Genomic DNA, 22,438 nt, shown 5'->3' with positions numbered 1-22,438 from the left:
CAGCAACACTGACCCCCTGTGTCTCGGCCGGCGGGAGAGGCGGGGAACCGGGCCGAGAGACTACTTTTCCTCCCGGGTGCGAAATTGTACATCTATCCGTACCCGCCCGCCGGGGGCGCGGCGCGGCCCCCCGGCTGCCGCCAGCCCAGGGGCAGGAGGAGGGAAGGGGCCGGCCTGTGCTGGGGCCCAGGAAGGAGGGCAAAGGCAGAAAGAACAAGTAAATTGGAGAAAAACAAGGGAAGAAAAGCCAGGTCATTAAGACACCGTAACACTGTAGACGTATCAAGAAAGTGATGACCCTGTTATAGGATTAATTTTCTTGCAGAGCATACCATGTCATTTCTGGAATGATCAAGTGCCCTATTTTCTGTTTTCTTTGATCTTTTCCCTTCACCACGCTGAATTGAACCCTTCCTTACTACTTACGTAAGCCACAGGATGGATGCTCCTGTACTTCATCGACTACTCTCTTATATCCGTGCAGACTGGGTGCAACTATCAGGCGGGGAAGGATGCTCTGGCATTTCTCTGCACAGCCATGGACAGCAAAGCCATAAGGAATCGGATCCAATCCATTTTCACATTGAATTTCTTGAACGCTCCTCCCTGCAATATCCAGCCTGACCATGTCTTGCTGCTTCATGCAAGCGCTATTACCACACTGATATCTACAGAGGAGGCTGAGCTTTCCCCATTGACTGCCAGCAACCGGGGCTAACTGTCTAATGTACTTGCTCTGGAACGGCCTTACAGACGTGAGAGCATACAGTCAATCACTGCCCCAAAAGCCTCTCCAGGTGGCTGAGCATGCACTTCTGAGCCTGTCCAGAGAGACCAGAGTCCTGACAATGTCCAACAGCAATATATCAAGCTCAATGAGGAATTTGCCCAACTACTTTGCCTGATGCCAGGTGGTGTTTCGGAGGTCCTACCTACTCCACTGGCTCTGGAAGGGATGAGAGGAAAGGGGGAAGCAAGCAGAGCATTCGTGTAACACTCCCTGGCTGTCTGCACTAGGTGGATAGTCTCCATGGGACATCTGACAGCTAACCCGCTTTAGTGTAGCCTTCAGGGCCAGAAAAGCTGCAGCTGGTACCTTATACCCTTTCATCCCTTCTCCCCATCCCTGTCATGCTTGGCATGAGGGAGCCAGCTCAGATGATCAATGAAGAACTGAAGTGACAGACGTTTCAAGCCAATATTTCAGTGCTGTTCTGACAGGTAAGTCAGGACAAAGGTGGATGCTCCCAGGGATTTCCTCACACACAGCCAGGGCTGAATCAACACCGTGTTCTTACATGCTCCTGAAGAGGTCCTGCCCCATCACTGAACCAGAAGCTTTTTCCCCCTGAGTTAAAAGAGCATGAACTTACCCACTTAGTAAAATAAAGCAGCAGCCAGCCCCAGGGTGCATCCAGCCAGAATTCAGCTGTAATCACTCTGCTGGCTCTTCTCGCATGGAAGATTCGCTGTCCTTTCAGCTTTGCTAACTGTAGGTTATGACATGTGGTTGCAATCGAATGGTCCCCTAGGGGATTCATCCTGAAGGGACTGGTCCTTCACAGTCCTGCCCATTTTGGGGCACCAGCGCTGATGTATGGCAGGTAAAACTCTGTCATTCCAGACTGAAGGCCTATTACACTTGCTGTAGATCCATACAAGTAACTGCACAGCACATAGGAGAATAGGTTCATGGTTCTTGAAGATGAAAGCAGAGATCTTCCAAGTTTCCAGAAGTCCTGCTCTATTTCCAGCAAGGTTAAAAGCTCTGAAGCGCCCATATTGGCCACATGTAAAAACAGCCAAGCAGTAAAGTTCAAAATTAAATTACTTCCTCGATTAAGAGCTTTCAGGGCCTCAGGACAAAATGGTAATATGGGCCTTCTGGCTTTTTTGATTTTGCAATGCATTTCTGAAATTCATTTCTTGGTCTAGCTTCATCCTAGAAATGCTCTTCATGGAGCTAAGTGCAAACCTCACAGCCTCCTGTGCCTGCCAGTCCTTTCTCATTACTTTTGATGCACAGTCTCTGTGGAAACTAAAGCTAAAAATAATCACCCTCATCTCCTCTACTGGCACATACTGTTTTCTTCTCTAACCATAACTGCTTGATCTACCTGCATTCATGATCTTCTGGGAAGAGACCCTACAAGTACCATGCCCATTTCTGCATGAGTCCTCTCCAGGGGTACTGCTGGTGCTGTGCCTGAGGTCATTGCTTGTCGTGAAGATGCCTTGTATGCCACAGTCACTACTGGGAACCTCCGATAACCCTGAGTTCAGCTCTGAGCTTTTGCAGCTTGAAGGACTGTCTCTCTCTCTTTTTCTGGTTTGGATCCACTATTAGCATATTGTGTCCTTTTCTCTCCTCTTCTGCTTCTGATCAGGGATCTCTTCCTTGCTGGCCAGCTCAAAGTGAAATGTTCGGTTGGATTGCAGGCTGTTTCCATGGTGTAAACATGATTTGTTCCAGAAGCACACTGGGTCAGTAAAGCGCCCAAAGGCAATGCTGGCCCCTTTGATCGGGGGAAGGCTCCTGAGATGCAACACTCTTGTGTAAGAATAGTTCAATTTCAGTCTGAAGGCATCATAGCCTCCTTTTGCTGTGTTCAGGGTAGGATATTGCATGGACCCAGAAAAAATGTTTTTTCATTAGCTAGCTAGTGTGTGTCCTTTGCAGTTTGCCAAGTCTTCTGTTTCTTAGCTAGACACCAAGCTTTTTGTCACTGCAGGAAGTGACCTTGACAAGCCACTAATGCCACCCAAATGCTACTAACTGCTCTAGCTGAAGATCTGAGCAATACAAAAGAATCAACAAAAAAACCCCCAAGATCTTCAAGGCTACAGGCACCTCTCTGTGGAAGAAGGGATGTTTCATTTCAGTCCATAGGACCAGGGATGATATAGAATAATCGTTCTCTACTTATTGTAGAGCTTATGAAGTGAAATTTGAGGATAAAATTCCTGTATTACTGTGACTGTTGTGGAAGCAGCTAAAACATTTTGTGCTGATAGAGCCAGAGTAAAAGCAGAAAACTGCTTTGATCTGAAAACTGTGTTTTAAAAGAAAATACTAAGAAACTTGAAAAGTAGTACAGTCTAGTGGCTCAAAAAGGTAATAATGGAACACAGTATTTTCAGTTCAGAAAAAGCGAAAGAAAAGCCACAGAAGAAGAGAACGGCAGAATCCAGTAGAAGGATTAACATGCACAGTGCAGCCATTTGCCCTAGAGCAAAGGAGAGCTCCAAGGGAACCTGATCGTATTAAACGTGAAGCTAAAATTAGATGCTTGCAAAAGCAGATCAGGATGCAAAAATTAAAAATAGCTGCTGTATCTGCAGAAAGTGGTGGAGAATTAGATTTGAAGTCACCGGAGGAAGATGATTTAGGGGATGATATGTATAAATGGGAAAAGAAAAAGGAGCTGGGAACAGCAGCATGTATACCAATGGATAGATTACCATCCCAAGGCAGGGGGTGCAGCAGGTAAGACTACTGCTGCTTTACAAGACAGGAAATGAGCCGAGGGACTTGGGACAGATAGCTGCTGGTCTTGGGCCACAGAAAGCAAGCACAGCTGTGGACTAGAGTGTGGACCTTTAAGATACTACTTCAAATTTTGAATTGAAATTAAATGGGCAAATTGATTAGAGCTTGTGCTAACACCAGCTTTTACTCAGATTGTGAGTAAAGGATCAGTATACAGCCTCCTTGATGACTGCGTTAAGTCAAATTGCTGAACAGACAGGTAAGAAGAAAATGCAGCTGGCAGCACTAACATTAAGTCACAAGCCAAGAAAAGACAGAGCACATTTTATGAATAAATGAGGAATTGCTCAGATATTGGCAGGATGTAATACCAAGTACAAACCACCCGTTGCTGATGCTGCACCTGCAGGTACCTGCAGCCCTCCTGGCAGCAACAGCAATCAATCAGGTTTCTTGAACAGGGGACAGATTATGAGAACTGGCTGCCCAAATACACCCCCACTATTTGCAACAAGTGCTGGTGTAGCAGAACAAGAGGGAACCTACCTAGAATCAGCTAGAAAAATATTCTGAAATGTTACCAAGTATTATGGGTTTGGTCCAGGAGGAAAAAAAAAGGGGGAAGTTCCTGTATTGGCCAAGCAGGATCCACAGTGAAACAGTAACTGAAGACATGGATAGCAGAGAACAGGGTCTGGCTGAGGCAGATTTTCTTAAGGAAAGAATGCAAGAAAAATATGGTCAGGGTCAGCACAGATTTCTCTAGGCCCTAGAGTGCTTGCCCTGAAATGAAGGGCAAAACTGACTGCATCCATATGGGCACAAACTTTAAGGATAGCACAACCTAGCTCTATATTGCTGCCTTCCTGACTCAAGAAGAAGAATGAAATATCCAGACAAGAAAAGTACTACCAAGCACAGGCACGTTTTTGGTAGTTGCAAGTGAAAAGTATAAATAAAGCTTCTAAAAACACAAGTCAGAAATTTTTATTTCTTTTTCCCTGCTCTAAATACTGAGTGTCCATAGGAGGGCTGTATTATTAAGGGCACACCTGGGTTCACCTGACATGCCAGAAAAGGGAATTCCACATTTGAGTCAGGCTCTAAAATACAACTCTGAATAACTGTTGCTAGCATACACAGACTTGATCTTAACCTTGAAAGAAACTGCCTCATTCACTATTAAGGGGGGCTAGCATACACAGACTTGATCTTAACCTTGAAAGAAACTGCCTCATTCACTAATATTTAAGGGGGGGGGGGAAGAATGCACTCCTATGCTGTAACATTCTTTTGAATAATTTCATTATTCAGGTTAATATTTAAAGGTGACTAAGCAGCAAAAACCAGCCTCTGACTTTGTGACAACAACTTTGCTTTAGGCTATACAGCAAATCTGCTAGGAATGAACACTTCCTAAATACTGCCACAAGAATAAAAGTAGATGATCCAGGGTGATCCAGAATGTCTGATGTGCAGTCATGACTTGCTCAAGAGTCAGGCATTTGTGAAAGCATCAGGGATTATCTTTAGACAGTTTCCAAGAGTGAGATACGCTACCAGCTCCCCAAGAGTTTGCAGCAGGGCAGGCAGCCAAACCAGCACGGTGCAGCACAGCACGGCCAAGTTCCCCAGCCTTACATGCTGCTCAGTTCTAGGGCATAGGGGAAAATACAGTCTGTAGCTACCCTGTATCCTCAAGCAGGTGATGAATCCACAGTCTTACAGCTCTTCACATCAAGAAGGCACCCATCCTCTTTTTGGCCTTCAGTGAGAGCTACACACCCACACCTTCTGCTGCTAGCAATAGGAGGTGTGCAAGCAGAGACAGAGCCCTGATGAATTCACTGCACATCACAACACTGCTTAGCTCTAGTACAATGTAAGCTACTAATACTGCTGGTCTGTCAGCTGGCATTTCAGTGTCCTGGCTCCAGCCTGTGTTTGAGATGGGTTTGCTCACTGGGGTGATAGTGGGCATAGTGATACAGATCCCGGCGTGACTCAATTCAGCACTGCCTGCACTAGCCTCTGGAGATTTGACAGTCAGATCTCTCTTGGGCTTGAGTTCCTATGGCTTCTCCTCCAGGTTGGTGGCAAAGCTCTCAGCCACCACTGACACCATGCTAGCTCCCATGGCAGGGACTCTTCTGGGAGTAAGCACACACAGTATCATAGAATCATAGAGTCATTAAGGTTGGAAAAGACCTCTAAGATCATTGAGTCCAACCATCAACTCAACACCACCATGCCCACTAAACCACGTCCCTAAGTGCCTCATCTACTCGTCTTTTAAATACTTACAGGGATGGTGACTCAACCACTTCCCTGGGCAGCCTGTTCCAATGTTTAACCACTCAACCAGTATGTACATTTCTCAGCATTGTCACACAGTCCTGACCCTCAGATCACTGGTCACAGCACCCTAAACCACAAATTACTTGGTTCCTTAAACACCTGCTAATGCTGATGGGTTTCTATTATCTGCCATGGAGTTCCCTATTACTATCCCATATTGACCCTGCAGCTTCATTTTCCTTCACTGCCACCATCCAGTCTTTCTTCCTGCCGTGGGTTTCTGATCACAATTCTTCTCTCTAGTATTGCACCATGCATCATACTTCATTTCACTCGCTAGAGCTGCATAACTATAGCCTGCTATCAGAAGAATTCATGCAGTGCGAGAGGATTTTCATGAGCTTGCTCCATTGATGGCTGCAGGAGAGATTGCTGCCAGCTGAGGATACCTTACCTATAGAGCCTGGCAGATTTCCAGGCCCTTTGTTCCCTCAATACAGAGGGATCAAGTGTGCTGCATCTCCTGATAGCAATGGTGATTCTGGTGCAGTCAAGATAAAGCCGGTAAATCAAAGAGTCTTTTTTTTTTTTCTGCTCTTATGAGTAAATAAGACACTGAGTATTTCGGTGCTGCCAGCATGAATGTGATGTCAATTCAAAGGCAAAGGCTGCTCAGCCCTTTGCAGCTGTCCAGGGTAAATGAGAGCAGCTGCTTGCTCCTGCTGCACTATGCTTTCTGTTTCATCTCAGCTGCAGGACTCTAGCAGACATCAAAGCTAGCAGTATTCTGTATCAGTCCCTCCCCCTTACGAAGGAAAACAAGTCTTACCCTAATGAACCAGAAGGGGACATATGGTTATTTTTCCTTTTTAAAAACTTGCTTGCTGTTGACTACACATCACGCTCACCTTAGCCTGCAGAGCCAGGACACTGTTAACATTTAGCTGTGTAGAACACACGCACATGCAGCTTTAATTTCTACAAAACATAGACACATATCTGTTGATCTATATTTTACTAGCTATAGTCCTGCATGCCATATTTGGTCTCCCTGTCTTCTGAAGGAAAGCACTCTGGGGATGGGATGCACTTGTTTCATCTACAAAACGTGTAAGAGAAAGTTTCAGCCCTATGGAAAACAGGAATGCCTCTTTGAGTGCATATGAAATTTAAGTTTTTGTTGAAACAATCAGAGTGTGCTAACCTTTCCAACTCAGTTTCAGTTGTCGGCTAGAGCTTAGCCATCAATGAGGCATATACTGATCTAATCCATTCCTGCTCTCATGTGTTCAAAAATACACACAGTTACCGTTTTATAACTAAGCCATCCCAATGACTCCAACAGGGCTATTTGTGACAAAGTCAGTTTGTCACAGAACTGGAGCTTCAGTTGGTAGATAAGCACATACTAAATAGACAGGAACATAGTTTTGTTAAAAATATTAAGGTTAATAAAAAGTGTTTTAGCCACATCATGTGTAACCTTAAATCCCAAAGAATTGAGATTGAAAAACTTTATTAATCTATAGTTAGCAGGGTTTTTTTCCTTAGGCAATATAAAAAAATTCATGGACATTTTAGATATAAAATATGTATTTCATCCTGAAATAAGCATGCACAATGATGCAAACAGAGCCTCTGGCTAAAAGACAAAAAAACAGGGGGCAAAAGCAAACAATGGCCCATCAGGTGTTAGGAAAAAGAAACAACACAAAACCCCCCCCCCGAACATTACAAAGAAGGGACCTCTGAAAAAAACTTGGTTCAACCTCTTGCTCAAAGCAGTGCTAACTTTGATCAGATGACAAATAATAGTTTGCTTCAAGTCTAGCTTTGAAATTTAAAATATAGTAATAGAATTACCAGAACATGTAGATACTGATTTTCATAACCTTGTACCAGTGATCCTATCATAGCTCACCATGATGAAATAGCACAGAGCTTTTTATCTCAGGTATCTATAATTCTGTTAGGAAGAGAGCAACAGAGAAGGTCCAATAGTTTTGACTTGCCAAAAAAAGAAAAAAAGAAAAGAAAGGAAGAGTCCTATGTGCAACAACAAAGTAATTTTCTTTCTGCAACTCTTCTCTGTCCCTCTCTTCCCAACTATTCATAGTGATATAGATATAACATTACAAATCAAGCCCTCTGTGACAACTGTCAGTTCAGGGCAGCGTTAGGTAATACATGAACTCACTTCAAGGAGGAATGAAGATTTAAGGTTTAAAGTTAGTATTTGGAACATGGAACTGATGCAAGCGGTCAGAAAGGACACCACAAAAGTCATTGTCAGCAGGGGTTCTTGAGAGGAAGGAGAACAGCTAGCACAAAAGCACTTCAAAATAACACCTCCTTATATTTATAATCAACTATCTGACTCAGTACTTTAAATTTCAATAGAAGCTTTGTATTCTATGTTAGCTAACACCAAAGCATTGTAATTGCTATATACGCAGCCTTTCCACAAGAATCACACTACATTTATAGCTCAGTGCAATTCTGCTGGGTAGGGCCTGTTAGCAGAGATGAAAGAAAAGATCACACTCATCTTTTATCATCAATACTTCCAGTGAAGCTTCAAGACCCGGTTCAGACCACTGAGATGACAGAAGACTACCCAGCCATAATCCATTTTTTGATGGTAAAGGAAGTGCAAACAGCACGGGACTACTAGAAGAATGCATGTGCCTGGGCCCACTCGCATATAACGTCTACCCAAGCAAGGATGCGGAGAGGGCTGGGTCAATCACTGCGTTAACATCAATCTGCTTAAAAGACCTTTGAGTGTGAAGCTAAAAAACATTGCATTGTCAAAACCATTTGGCAGTTTCATCAGCTCTTTGGACCATAGCCCAATGTTGCTATCAAAAAAACCCCCAAACTAACCCATAATAGAAGTAACCGGTTTCATATCTCACTTCTGAATGCAGGAATGATATTGTCCTTCCTAAACCCTACGCCCCAGTCTTCTCCTGCTGAGAATTGCCCCTTGGGTTGCAGAAGGTCCAGGACACAGAGGGAAGGTCCTGAGAAGACTACATTATGATTTTGAGTGCCACACTTTTGATGCAAGAGTTGGAACCACGTACTGCTTTTCTCTTATCTTCCCTCAAGAGGCCTTTGTAAGGTGGATAATACTTGGTACTTGAGTAACCACTGAGAAAAAGCAGGCCTCTCTTCTTGCGGCAGTAACACAGCTAGTATTGTTAAACAGGAAACAGCAGAAGCTCATTGTTTTCAAATCCCTTATCCAGGAACAGGGAAGAAACAGAAGAGCATGCTTTTAGAAGCAGATACCTGAACATTGCACTTCTTACCTCTTCCAAAAGAAAATTCTTTCTTTTCACTTTCCAAAAGTGAAATTTTGGACAGTTACAAGTAATAAAAGCCCCCACTTTGGACTGACAGAAAGAAGTGCTGGGCAGCACCAGGCAGCTTTAGTCTGCAGGAGTGACAGATAGTGCTCTCTACAAAAAACTCAAGGCATCAGTGTAAGAACCCTTCTGTAGCACAGATAACTCATTCAATGAGCAAGGTCAGCGATAGCTAAAGCCATGTCCCAGAAGCTACAAGGCCAATACATTTGCATCACTGTTAGAGCAGTAAGGACTCAAGGCACATTCTTTCAGCAACACTCATTTTATTATACACTTTGGACTGGAAGTATACTATCAGAAAGCTAGTAGCTCTGGCACACTGAACAATTAGGATTGTTATATACACGCTATTATGTCTATTTTCATCACAAACAGTTTAAACAAATCCAAAAAAACCTGAACAGCTTGTTTCTTAGATTTGTCAAAACATTGAGCAATTCACAGTGTCAGATATCTTAATAAAGAAGTCCACATGAGAAGAACCAAATATTGCTCCCAATGAATAAGATGAACAACATCAATGAAGACAGTCCTATTCAGACATCTCCAGTTATATCCTTTCACACACAAGCATTGTTCATGCACCTCAAAAGGAATTCATAGGAGCCCAGACACTAGCAGTTGGAATATATTAGCTTTGATTTCTACAGTATTTGTAAGAGTTGCGGGCCATGCTTTACTTCCCCCCCCTCAAGTGTTTAAGTCATCTATTGCACACATATACACACTCTCATCTTTGTTAAATGATTTTCTAGTGAAACTATAAGCTGTCTTCTTGTTCAGAGATTGTCCCAAGCCATTAAATAGTAACAACATATTAAACACAGATGTAATGTCCTTCCAGACAGGCCTGTCAGCAGATTTGATACAGTAATCTGAATGGAATATCTGGAAACCTACATGTGACAGCTGCAACTCTAAACAGAGCTATGAGTTCTACTCAGAAAGCTTTTGCAAGGTATCAGTGATAGGAAGAAGCTGAACTGCATTTTCACATGTCCTTGTTGCATTTACATTTCATTTTTCAGCCAAGGCTTGTTAGAACTAAAGAAGTTGCAGTAATAACCCAAATGCAGTTGCTTCTTACCCATCCCTCCTGTGAGGCTAATTCAAGAACCTGAAAGGGTCAGCATCCAGATAACCTCAACATTTTGCTCTTCAAAAACTGTAACAAAAAGCTGCACAACTTCAAAAGATATATTTCAAGATAATCAAACACTTCAATTGGAGTATCTAAGACCTTATGTCAAACCATAGTACAAACCAGAAGTTTGTATGAAGTATTATCTATTATTATTGAAATAAATCCTAAGGGCTCCATGCTCTTGGCAGTGTGATGTCAAAGTGGAAGCACTTCAAAGTATCATCTTGTTTTTATATTCCTCTTTGAGTTGGATATATTCCTGGACTTTAAGAAATTCTGTTTGATTGGTTGTGAAGGTTGATGTCCTTATATACAAACCAAATATTTCCTCCCCATAAAACCATATTAAGCAAGCCAAACACCTGTAGGTTAAGAAAAAAGGTGAGATTGAGGTTTTTTATTTGTTGTGTTTTTTTTTTTTTAAATCAGAATACGACTTCAAGGCAAGCCAGAAACAACCACTATCTTTGGCACCCCTTTGATTTGGACAAGACATTTCCACATGCTTTAGAGTATTGCAAGCTGTTTTAACAGACTTCTTTGGAAGTCAGATAGTCAACTTACTCTGTCCTTTGCATGTAATTAGACAAATTATTTTCAGTCACTCAGCACCTCTGCATATGCACATCCAGAGCACATGATTAATTATTACTGGGCCAATGAATAACAGCCAGAGTTTTGAAAAGCAGGATTCACTAGGAAGATCATACAATAAGCCTCATTGGCCCTGCTGTGAAAAATTCTTTCTAAGAACATGGGCTTTATATCATTGTATTACAAGGAACCTCTACTTGATGTGTAAAAATGCTCACAGTTGATTAAAAAGCTAGGTTCAACACCAAAAGACAGAGCAGGAAGCGTCAACAAACCACTTGGGTGGCCCAGTAACATATTTTAAGGTGCTCTTGGCTACAAACAGAAATAGAGATGCAAATGTGTCTGGAAATGCTGCATCTAACAGCTCTAGAGACAGATCCTACAAGTTGTTTCTCTTAATTTCTTTGAAGAAACAAGTTTCCTTCTAAAGAAAAAAATTTGGTTGGTGTTTTACCACAGTATTAATGGGCCTGAGAGACTGATAACCCATAAAGCAATCTTAACACAAAGCAACACATGCAATCAGTAGAACAGGGCTCTCAGGTGCCTTGGCTATTTTATAACACATTTATTGTACCCCTGTGGTGGAAGGCATACATACCACAGACACATTCAGAGTTCCCATGCTGGTCACAGAAGCAAAACGACAAGTTGTTCCTGGTGCTTTGCAAGATTCAATTCCCGGAATAATGCTGGCCCCTGTGGACATTTTGATGTCAGCAAGTGCCTTTGCCCAAACAAAAGTACTGACCAGCCACAGAAAGGCTGTTATGACAGTGATAGCCAGGTCCTACAGAAGAGAAGTACTCGTTATTAGGTTAAAAAAATTTGCATGAATGTGCATAAGAGAGCAGGGCAGAGACAGTATTAATTATATCATCAAAATAACTGCATCAGTGCTAATGATCACAAGCAAGTTTAGCCATTAACAATGTTGCAGTTACAAACACAAGTTATATTCTGTGTTGATAATCAGATACAAAACTGTATGCCTTTTGCATCTATCAAGCATAAGCAATCTTCCTTTTTTAAGAAATTAGTTTCTAAAATCAGATGCCTAGCACTTTGTTATAAAAGTTTAAGTTTAGAAAAGTGGGGGTGACAGGGTAGAGGATTTAAATCTGGATGGCTGATATGCTAAAACTTGGCTTGAAAGGTTGCTAGGTCTGTTTCTGGGCATGTTCTGAGACTTCTCATTCTGAGGATCAGGGCTTTGGTATTTAAGGTGACTAAAATTCACAAGATAAGTAACTATTTCCCTCTGCCAATTGCATCTGCACAGCAGGTGCTCTACACAGGGAAAATTCCTAGAGACTAACAGAGGAGGTTCCACTTATGGCACAGTTGTATATTCAAATACACAACACAAAAGAAAAGTTGTGGTGAAGACACTGCTCACCTGAGAAGGTGGAACTTCATTCCACTCTGCTTCAATAACTGCATAAGGAATGATGCCATGGATGTTCAAGGGCTTTGGGTCCCCTTTTCTGCTTGAGTGCTGTAGTGACTAGTCTGAGATACTTGTGTTTATGCTCCATCTAACTTTTGGAACTACTGAATGTACATAAGTTATTCAGATATTCTTGTGTTAGCAGTATTTCTCATCTTTTGTGGTTTCAAAGGAAAAACTTTGAAATATCTTAGCATTACTTACAGTTAATGGAAACTTGCTATTTTGCTGATACACATGCTTATATCCAACATATACCACAAGGGCAGCAATGCAGTAGAGGAACACCAACACCGCAAGTGTAACAAAGAACTGTGCAGAGGAGGAGAAGTTGCCCACAAGATAGACGTCAGTCCAAGTACCACCACAGCGTTTTGGGTCTGGTGCACTAAATACAACAGTATTCAACCTGCAAAGATTATATCCTTGATGTAGTTAAAGTTTGCTATACAGTGGAAACTTCATACAGTCATGCTTCACAATAAGTGCTTCAGCTTTCTGGTTGTGTAAGTTTATACAAATATAAATTGTCTTTTAGAGTAATGTATCAGTTATACAACACAAAGATTTGTCAAGATATCTGAAGATTTTTCCCCATCCTACACTGAGATATGCAATAGCAACTTCAGGAGAAGAATCTTATCTTTAGAGCAACTGAAGAAAGAAACTCCGATCTGGAAGCAGACTTAACATTATTTTGGAGACTGGCAGTTAAATGAAGGGATCAAGACTTAAAAGGCACCTGGTTGCATTACAGCTACAAGAAAATGCAAGCACAGGAAATTCAATAAAACCTGCGTGACTAGCAGTGACCAGCACAGAATCATTTCAGATTCCCACTCTCCCCTCCAAGTGCTGTTACAATGCCGGGTTTTGTAACCAAATTCTATACTTCTGTAGTAGTTTTAACAAGCTGGCTTCTGAATCCATTTCTATACTTACACCTATGCTTATTGAACACATATGGAACACCGACTCTACATTTGTTGTAACTGTGAAGCTGTGACAATAAAGAGGAAGCCTTCCTCCTCGTGCCCCAGGAAAGGAACTTGTCTCTACAAGAGCACTACAATGACAGTGGAGTATTTAGTTTATACGTACCCAACACCCTCACCAATATATAATTGGAATAAACTGAAAAGTAAGTATTTTCCGTTCAGTCTTTAAACAAAAATACGATAATGGCACACCCAAAATAATCTTACCCAGGCCTCCAAAGCAACTACAAATTGATGAAGAAATAGGCTGTTAAAATTAATCGTATTGTTTTGCTTATTAATTACCTTCTGTAGCATTCACGCACTGCTAGAATAGAGCTTAAGGTAAAGTGATACAAAGCAGTAATACAGCCTATTGCCATTTTCTTCTACTTTCTATAGGGCACTGACAAACACAATACTTTGAACAATTACAACTAATTTATTGCTACTACAGAGCAAGCCAGAGGTTTTACATGTTCATTCAGATATATACAGTAAGTACATATGCATAGGGAGACAGATGGGGAAAAGAGTGAATAATAAGTAATTAGTGTATGAAAAACAACTTAAGAGCTAATACTCACCTGAATGGATAAGCAAAAACAGCTGTAACTGTTTTGTTTACCACACCTTTGCAGGAAACTAGAAGGGTAGTTTCACCTTGAAAGCCTCCACATGTGGCAAAAGCAAAGATGGAAAAAATCTGTAGGAATTGATACATAGACATATTACTACATGCCACTAGAGCTCAAAGGAAAAACTCAACATTTAGCTGAAACAGCTAACGAAGGCAAGAAATAGGAACAAAACTAGCAATGGTAAAGTATAAAGTGATGTCAAGAGGTAATGAAAATGTTGAGTTTCTATAATCCAAAAACATGAGCAACTTCACTAACAAAAGCCCATTTAAAAGTTCTTTTTGTTTATATTTTTCTTAGCTCTACAGTAAAAGGTTGGTTTGTTTGGGTTTTTTCCTTTTTTAATGCTAAGAGCCAGCACAGTACTTCTTGCAGTTAGTAAGGGAAGTATTTTTAGGAGTCTCAGACATCCACAACTGTAGATTAGAGTAGCTAGAAGGTACACACTCAGAGTATTGCGCATCAGCTTGACTCTCTAAGTAGCTCATTTTCCCTTTGTTCACTAGCAAAACCCTAAACACCCAATAATTAGACCACACAACACACAGCAGCACAAGTTACTATGGCAAACTTGTAATTAACACATAGATTTTAGGTATCTGCAGAACTGTTTTCTTTCCTCCCAGTCAGAGGGCTTGGCTGAAGAGCAGCCTTGTGTTGAACATCCACCACCAGCAACATGAAGCAGGGAACAGGCAACCCATTAGCATACACCTCTTCAGGCCTACCCAGCTAAGACACAGGAGCAAAGCCAGGCCTAGGAAAGGAGAAGAAACAGCCCCACAAGGAAAATGAGGCTTCCCCCTGTACCTCCCCAGCCCCACTCACCCACTCGAGGACCTTAATGAAGCCCAGGGGCTCCAAGAGCAAGCCAAAGTCCACCCTCAAGCCAGCCATCCTGGGAGACACCAGAGCAACCAGCAGGAACCCACACCACCACCTGTCCACACCTGTAGCCCTGCACAGGCACCTCCCTATAGGGCCAGCCCCTGTGCTCCTCCCTGCCACACCCCTGCCACTCCCTGTTAGTCCACAGTCCACCCTCAAGCCAGCCGAGACACCAGAGCAACCAGCAGGAACCCACACCACCACCTGTCCACACCTGTAGCCCTGCACAGGCACCTCCCTATAGGGCCAGCCCCTGTGCTCCTCCCTGCCACACCCCTGCCACTCCCTGTTACCTCACACCACAACTGGCCCCACCCCCTGTTACCTCACACTGGGGCTCTTCAGCCCCAAATCAGAGGCCAGGGGAGGCTGGCCCCAGTGGGAGGGGAGATCCCTGCTGTGCGAGGTGGGATCCCTGCTGTGCGAGGTGGGTGCCACTGCCATGGAGGACCTTGTCTGTGGGCCGGGGAAATGTCGCAATAACTGTCACAGGAAGGAACAGCTTCAGCCATTTTGTGGAGTAAAGCAGCAGTGACGTCCTTCCTCCCTTCCTCCCTTCCTCCCTTCCTCCCTTCCTCCCTTCCATTGGCTGAAGCTAGAAGGTGCTGCCACAGCGAAGGCCATGATTGCTGCAGTGTTAGGGCTATGTGTCCTTGTGGCCAAGCCTCGCAGGAGGGACAGCAGGTAGCAGGCAGAGGACAGCACGCTTCGGAGGATCTGTAGCAGCAGATCTACAGCTACAGAACAGAGTCAGTACCCTGGTAGCAGACAAGGGATTGGGAGCTTTCGCCAGTGAATCCTCCGTGCCAGCTGAGCCTGAGCTACACAGGAGCACCACAAGGAGGAGGTGACTGACAGTAGAGGGAAACTTCCTCCTGCGTGGGATGGAGACCCCTACCTGCTGACCTGGGCTGCTGTCTAGGGAGGTTTGCTGCTCACCAGGGACTTGGATCCAGGATGTTGTGGAGAGACAAGCTTCAAACTGTTAATCACTGCTGCTCTTCCACATGGGCACCAACAATACTGCCAGGGGAGACCTGGAGCATTTCAAACACGACTACTACATTGGTCTGGGGTGGTGATCAACATCTTGGGGCCCGGGTGGTTTTCTCCTCAATTTTCCCAGGGAGGAAGAAGGGCTTGAGGAGGAGTGAAAAGATCCTGCAGGTCAACAGTTGTTTGCACAGCTGGTGTTGACAAAGAGGATTCAGCTTTTATGACCATGGAACCCTCTCTGAGGACTCAGGACTGTTAAGAAAAGATGGGATCCACCTGACCAAGTAGGGCAAAAGCATCTTTTCCAACACGCTGGCCAATCTGCTGAGGAGGGCTTTAAACTAGGAGGGAGTGATTGGGCATCAGGGGAAGAGATGATGATCCACATTAAGTGTAGAAGTGGTGGACTGGTTTGGTAAGCAAAGGGCGCGGGATGACATGATTTCAAGGAAAGACTTTGAAAACAAGAAAACAGGGCAGAAGCTTCCCCCCAAGCATATGTATGCGTATAAGGAAGTGCCTACAGAACAGCATTATGGGGGAAGCTCTCATACCTTTTCTGGGAAGTCAGTATGAGAGAGTGCCTGTCTAAAGTGTCTATATAGTAATACACTCAGCATGGGAACAAACAGGAGGAATTGGAAGTCTGTGTGCAGTTGCAGGGCTACGATCTCATTTGGTCATGGAGGCAGTGTGGGATAGCTCATGTGACTGGAGTGCTGCCATGGATGGATACTGGCTCCTTAAGAAGGACAAACCAGGATGGTGAGGTGCCCTTTATGTGAGAGAGCAGAAGGAATGCATGGAGCTCTGCCTTAGGATGGACGATGAGCCAGCTGAGACTTTATGGGCTAGGATTAGAGGGCAGAACAACATGCGTGATGCTACGGTGGCTGTCCACTATAAGCTACCTGATCAGGAAGAAGTAGAGGAGACCTTCAGGTAACCAGAAGGTGGCCCTGGTCCTCAAGAGGAACTTTAAGCACCTGCTGGAAGGGCAACACAGCAGGGTACAAGCAATCCAGGAGGTTTCTGGAGTGCAGTGATGATAGCTCACTCACACAGGTGATGGAAGAGTTGACAAGGTGAGGTGCTCTATGGACTTGATACTGACAGATAAGGAAGGACTGGTCAGGGATATGGAGGCTGGGGGCAACCTTGTCTGAGTTTGGTCTGTGACAGATGTTACTACAGTAAATAAGTCGTGAGAGGCCAGCCAAGGGTGGGAATACATGAGGAAGCTTCCCGGTTGGAGAATACATGTGAGAACGATAGCAAAGTGTCAGTCTTTCAACTGGCCTGGGGCTGCACTGCTGCAAAACATTGGCAGCAGGGTCTGGTGTTCTCACACAGTTTGCCTCCCCGTTCAAGGAGGATTTTTGACCCTAGCTTTCTGTACAACAAGCAAGAGAGGTGCTGAGATCTGCCTGCTGCTATGGGCTCCTGGAGGTAGTCCAAATTTAAAGCTGTGGAAAGGATGGCTCTTTCCTTTCACTGCTACATTACAAATACAGCTGCTGCCCAGCCTGGCAGCCGCCTCTTCCCTGGCTGGTGTCTTCTGCTTTGTTCTCGTTTGTGCTTGTGAGCATACCATGGTCTGCGCACACAAAATATGGTCAATCCCCAGTTGTCAAATGTTGATGTGCCTGTCCTTGAAGGTTATATAAACTCTTAAAATGAATAGAATAGGCTCCTTTATTACATAAAAATGACATCATTGGTACTTCAAAATACAATGAATTATTATTACTGATTCTATTAATTCCAGTATCTGTAAACAGCTTTTAAATCTGATGTAACTGTAAGCTTGCTAGCATCGATACTAAGATAGTTATTAATGTATGAGCTTGCTGTTAAGATTAACTTACAGATTAGTAACTAATTAATTAGAAACGACGACTAGTTGGCCTGTCTATTGGAAATCTCCAAGAATATGCATTTGTGGGTACAAAGCACACCTGGTGCAGAGTGCACTGAAGGGTGCGATCTTGTAAGGGTCTGTCATAGAATTAAATGAGCAATGTCCAATCCAGGAAAACGTACCCTATGGGAGACTATCTATGCTCCCTACTCTCGATATAGTACATGAATCTCACAACCCCCCCCCCACAATCCAGACAAGCAGTGCTGAGGGTTCAAGCCACCTCGATTAGCTTAGCTGCCTGAATAACCAATGCTTTTAAAGGGCAAAATAGGAATAAAAAAAAAGGGACAGACCAAGATAAGAGATGGAATATCTATTTGCTCATCGTCCTCCATGCCCAAGAAAAACTGTTCCATATATAAGTGGCATATAAAGTCTTGGTTCAGTCTAAATGAACCGAGCAACTCCCTGCCCCCTCATCCAATATATCTCAGTATTTTTTTTTTCTCTGTCTTTCTTCTTCCCCATCTTCTACTTAAACCCTACAAACAATGTATCTCCCTAGAAATACATCTAGGCACTTGTTTGATTCCTCTCCTTTTCCACTTGTCAGTTAAAAGCATTTCGTTATTTAAAGCACTCTTCAAAAATGCTCTCAGCCCTGATTGATATTTTTTTTCTCCCCCAAGTCTTTTCAGGTGTCAGATGTCTGGTATGGATGTACTCTGAACTATATACAATGTTCTAGCTGTGGGCTCATTAATTCAAAATTGGAAAAGGCTCTTAATTTTTCATTCCATATAACTTATCTCTCCACTGGGGTTAAAAGTATTTTGGAACATTTTTGCTAGTGGATTGCATTCCAAAGTGATATCAAACACTTTAAATATAGATAGTACTTCTACAGGGCTAATTTCATAAGCTCTAACCAATTCTGAATCAAATATCTGCAAGGAAGAATTTAAGCAGGTAGACTGTATACTGTTTAAGAGCACTGAAAAAGCCCACTACAGAAAGAGTTATTTGGCTTGGAAAATCAGTTTGGCTTAGACAGAAAATGACAGAAGTATAAAAATTATATAACAAATGGGAGAAAGGAGAAATTGGTAATAATGAATACAAATTAGAAGGCAGCCTATTACAGTAAAGCCTATCTTACAAAGATAAGAAAGCAAATGGACCAAGGGACCAGTATATGGTCTACAGTCTTGCAGACAACAGCAACGCATTTTTGAAACACAGGAGGAAGAAAAGAGATCGTACCAAAGTGAATAGGCAGAAATTATGGAAATCAACTAAAAAAAAAAAAAAAGGCAGAAATGGCCAATACTATATTCTGTATTTGGGAAAAAGCAGGAAAGCATTAATATGCTAATTGTGTAATAAATCCTTTCCACTCCAGCAGGGCTCAGGGGAGTGTTGAGTCACATCTGCTAAAGCTTTTATATCAGTTGTCAGTACCCAGCAACCCCAGTTTGGACAGGGCTGATAAAGGAGCTCTCTTAATATGAACAATGATTGCTGGTCATGTTTTAAACACCGGTGAAGATCCAGGTGTCTGATGTTATGGCAATGTAGGCCTACCCATTTATCACTATTCCTAAGAAAAAAGATGGGGTGACTGATGCAGAACCCTCTTGATAGAGAATTAAATTACATGGTCATTTGGGAGTTAGTTTTTGCTGATTAGTCTATGTTAAAGCCTGTGCTTAAGCAGTGATGAACAAAAGACTGGGCTGATGCAGTTAATAGTTGCCACTGTAGCATACCAGATATTTGACCTGGTACTTGATGAATCTAGAAGGATATAAAACTCATGTGAAACACTGATTTAATTAGAAACTAGGTAACAGATAGGTCTTAAACTGAAAATCAGTATGATCAGTGAAAAAAAAAAAATTCTCAGTATTCTGAGTCCCATTCTTTGGAAAATAAAAAGGAGGACAAAACTGTGAGGTTTATATAGCTGGTCTCATGGTGTCTGAGGAGGCTGTGGGAGGGACCAGTGGGATTGCCGGCTGCCCTGGGGAGGCATGTCTTCAACAGAGACAGCAAAGCACTAGTGCCCCTGTGCAAGGAGCGAGTGAGCTTCTTCTGGAGCATTGTGCAGCAGTCTCATTTACTAATGCAGAAGATTAATTCAAACTACCTGGATGATTAAGGGTCACGGAGAGCTCATTTTCTCAGACTGAAAGAACTTGGGTGGTTTAGCTTAGCAAAATGAGGGGTAACTGAAGGTTTTACTGCTGGCTTGAAGTACACCAAGGAATAGATGCAGGGAAGGCAGAGATTCATACTAAAAGACAGTTTTACTACAGGAATCACTGCATATAATCAAAGAACATAATTTTTGCTGAACATAAAGTGTAAGTATGAGATTCTGGAAATGTCTTCCAACAGAACGCAAGCACTGGAGGTTGTTTTAAGGGGGAGTTCAGAGCAGTTGTGATATTGTTGCTTGTGACAGCAGTGGAAAAAAACTTGATGATTCATGATGTTCTTTTCCCATCCTAATCCCCTACACAGTCCAAACAAGGATTAGTCCAGGGAAGTCCTGAGCTCTGTGTTTATAGATAAAGCAAGAGTGGATGATTAAGTTAATACTTATCTGGCAGGGGAGACACTATTGCACAGGACCGCTCTGCCCACAATACAGTCTATTCAGTGAGTCTGCCGTAACTTTGGAAACTCCAGGTGGGGAAAGTGCTTTTCTTCCTCCTCAATTAAATTAAACTCACCTGCCAAATAGCTGTCTACAGGTAGTTTCTTGTGATGTAATAGGCTGCATTTTTCTGTCCATTTTGTTAGCTGTCTGTTTTCTAGTATCTTTGCATAATTTTATTTGCTTTTTATTTGCACTCTGATGTTTTAAATCTTTCCTCTTTAGACCTATTAGTATATATATTATTCCATTTATTTCTCTTTTGGCTCTCTAATGACAATGCTAAGTTATATTGTTCCTTTTCCCTGATTTCTGTGGCACCCCTTTGCCTTTTCTCCAAGACTGGAAATCACTGTTTAATGTTGTCTTTTGCTAAAAGTCCTTGAGACATTTTTTACTGCTTGTGCCATTCATTTATCATATCCAAGCAGGTTTTAAGTTCTGTGGTTAATACAAGTTAGATCTTTTGAGACACTGTATCAAAATTTTTAAAATAAATTCTGGGCATTTTACACTGCCTTTATTTCATTTACTCGTAGCAGCTTAGTTACTTCTGAACTATTACGTTACTTATTAGTACCCTTGCTGCCTTGAATTTTAATTTTCTACTGCTGCATGTGTAAAAGTTCTTGTTATTCTCCTTCATCCCCGTGGAAGCCACTGGAGGCAGGCAGTCATGTCCCCTACCCCCCGCATTTCTGTGTATGTTTCCAAAGGGCAAGAGGGAGTGCAGCCCTTTCCAGAGAGGTGGTAGCTCCTCTGGAGGATGCTTCAGAGCAGAAGTTTCTCATAGCTGCTCTTGCCTCCCATGCAGTGTGATTTCCACAGGGGATCACAGTCTACAAACGAATCCTGTGGCTTAATTTTCATAGCTCATCACTTTGTAGGTGTTAACTAGGTAACTGTGGGATCTACCCTGTACAGTATGCTGATACGTGCCTTGTTCTGTAAATACACCTTGGAAAGTCATCGCTGAAGACAGAGTTCTGGAACATAACAATTAACTGTAAAGAACAAAGAATATGATGTATGCACTTGGAATAAAAATTCTAAATTACACTATGCACTTGGAATAAAAATTCTTAATTACACTGTAGACTTATGAATCTTCAGCCAGAATTAATTTAGTTGGTTACTGGAAGGACTTTACCTGGGAGTGCTGGGGGGAGGGGGGGGGGAGCCTGCAGAACTGTGCAGACAGAATCCTGTTGCACCATCTAGTGGCATGTTGTGATAGTGCACGCTATGGAAATTGCCCATTTTCAGGATAAGGCGGTTATTATTAATATAATAAGTTATTATTAATTTATGTTTGTCATCTGTGAAACCCAACAGAATTTCTTGGATGAAGGGGGGACATTAAGAATGCCACAGATGCTGATTTAAAGTGGAAAGCATGGAGAAAAGGAGGTAGAACATATTCTCTGCTTCAGCCAGACCAGTTAAGCTTGGTGTGGGCATCAGTAGCGTCCCTTAATATACATTAGTCTCACTGAAGCCTAGCATTTACTACTACATGTGATCTGTATCTTATGGTAAAGCACACCTCTGTAGTGCTATCATTAATTTACTTTTTGATGAGTCTAGAAATCAACACACACCCCCCTTTCATTTTCTGACAGCAATCTCTGAGAATTAACCCAGTAAGTTCAGTTTTGGTCGTATCATGCCACTTTCAGGCAATATCTGTCCATCAGTACTTCAGCCCACTGCTGTGTTTTCTAGTGCTTTATGTGCTGCTTGGTTGGCGCTGCCAGTTAAACAAACATACTCCATCCATGGCTGCACTGTTCTCTGCAGCAGTTTATACTGTCACACATTTGAACAGATCAGGATGAAAAATAGGTTATTTTTTGTACCAAATGGATGCAAAAAAACTTGTTCTGGCATAAGACAAGAGGTAGTTTGGGGACAGGAACAAGCAGCTGGAGGGTGGGAAATACCATTTTCTCAGCTACCTTAGGGATTTCTCCTTAAGCAAAGGCTAAATTATAAAAGACCCCCAAAAAAGAGATGTCCTGCACAAAAGACATCAGGTGTCCCACTGCAACAAA

At 42.6% G+C, this 22,438-nt stretch overlaps 1 protein-coding gene across 3 annotated transcripts in view; it reads right to left on the bottom strand.

Annotated features, from left to right (window-relative positions):
* SYPL1 (synaptophysin like 1) overlaps positions 1 to 22,438 on the bottom strand; it is a 56,727-nt gene that overhangs the window by 32,420 nt on the left and 1,869 nt on the right. The window contains exons 1-5 of one of the 3 annotated variants that reach the window (XM_019474588.1): positions 16,920 to 17,339; positions 13,921 to 14,039; positions 12,561 to 12,765; positions 11,508 to 11,696; positions 6,379 to 10,671 (exon numbers count right to left, since the gene is read on the bottom strand). In XM_019474588.1, coding sequence (XP_019330133.1) covers positions 10,576 to 10,671; positions 11,508 to 11,696; positions 12,561 to 12,765; positions 13,921 to 14,039; positions 16,920 to 17,120 — 810 coding nt within the window. In that variant the 5' untranslated portion in view covers positions 17,121 to 17,339 and the 3' untranslated portion in view covers positions 6,379 to 10,575. Of the gene's footprint in view, positions 1 to 6,378; positions 10,672 to 11,507; positions 11,697 to 12,560; positions 12,766 to 13,920; positions 14,040 to 16,412; positions 16,595 to 16,919; positions 17,340 to 22,438 lie in introns of those variants that run through there. The other 2 variants (XM_019474589.1, XM_009289040.2) reach the window with 2 other exon arrangements.

This window comes from Aptenodytes forsteri, unplaced genomic scaffold, assembly GCF_000699145.1.
Source record: "Aptenodytes forsteri isolate BGI_AS27 unplaced genomic scaffold, ASM69914v1 Scaffold137, whole genome shotgun sequence".
NCBI classification, from domain to species: domain Eukaryota; kingdom Metazoa; phylum Chordata; class Aves; order Sphenisciformes; family Spheniscidae; genus Aptenodytes; species Aptenodytes forsteri.
Note: the sequence above shows the minus strand (reverse complement) of the source record. Positions and strands in the feature narration are given on the sequence as shown.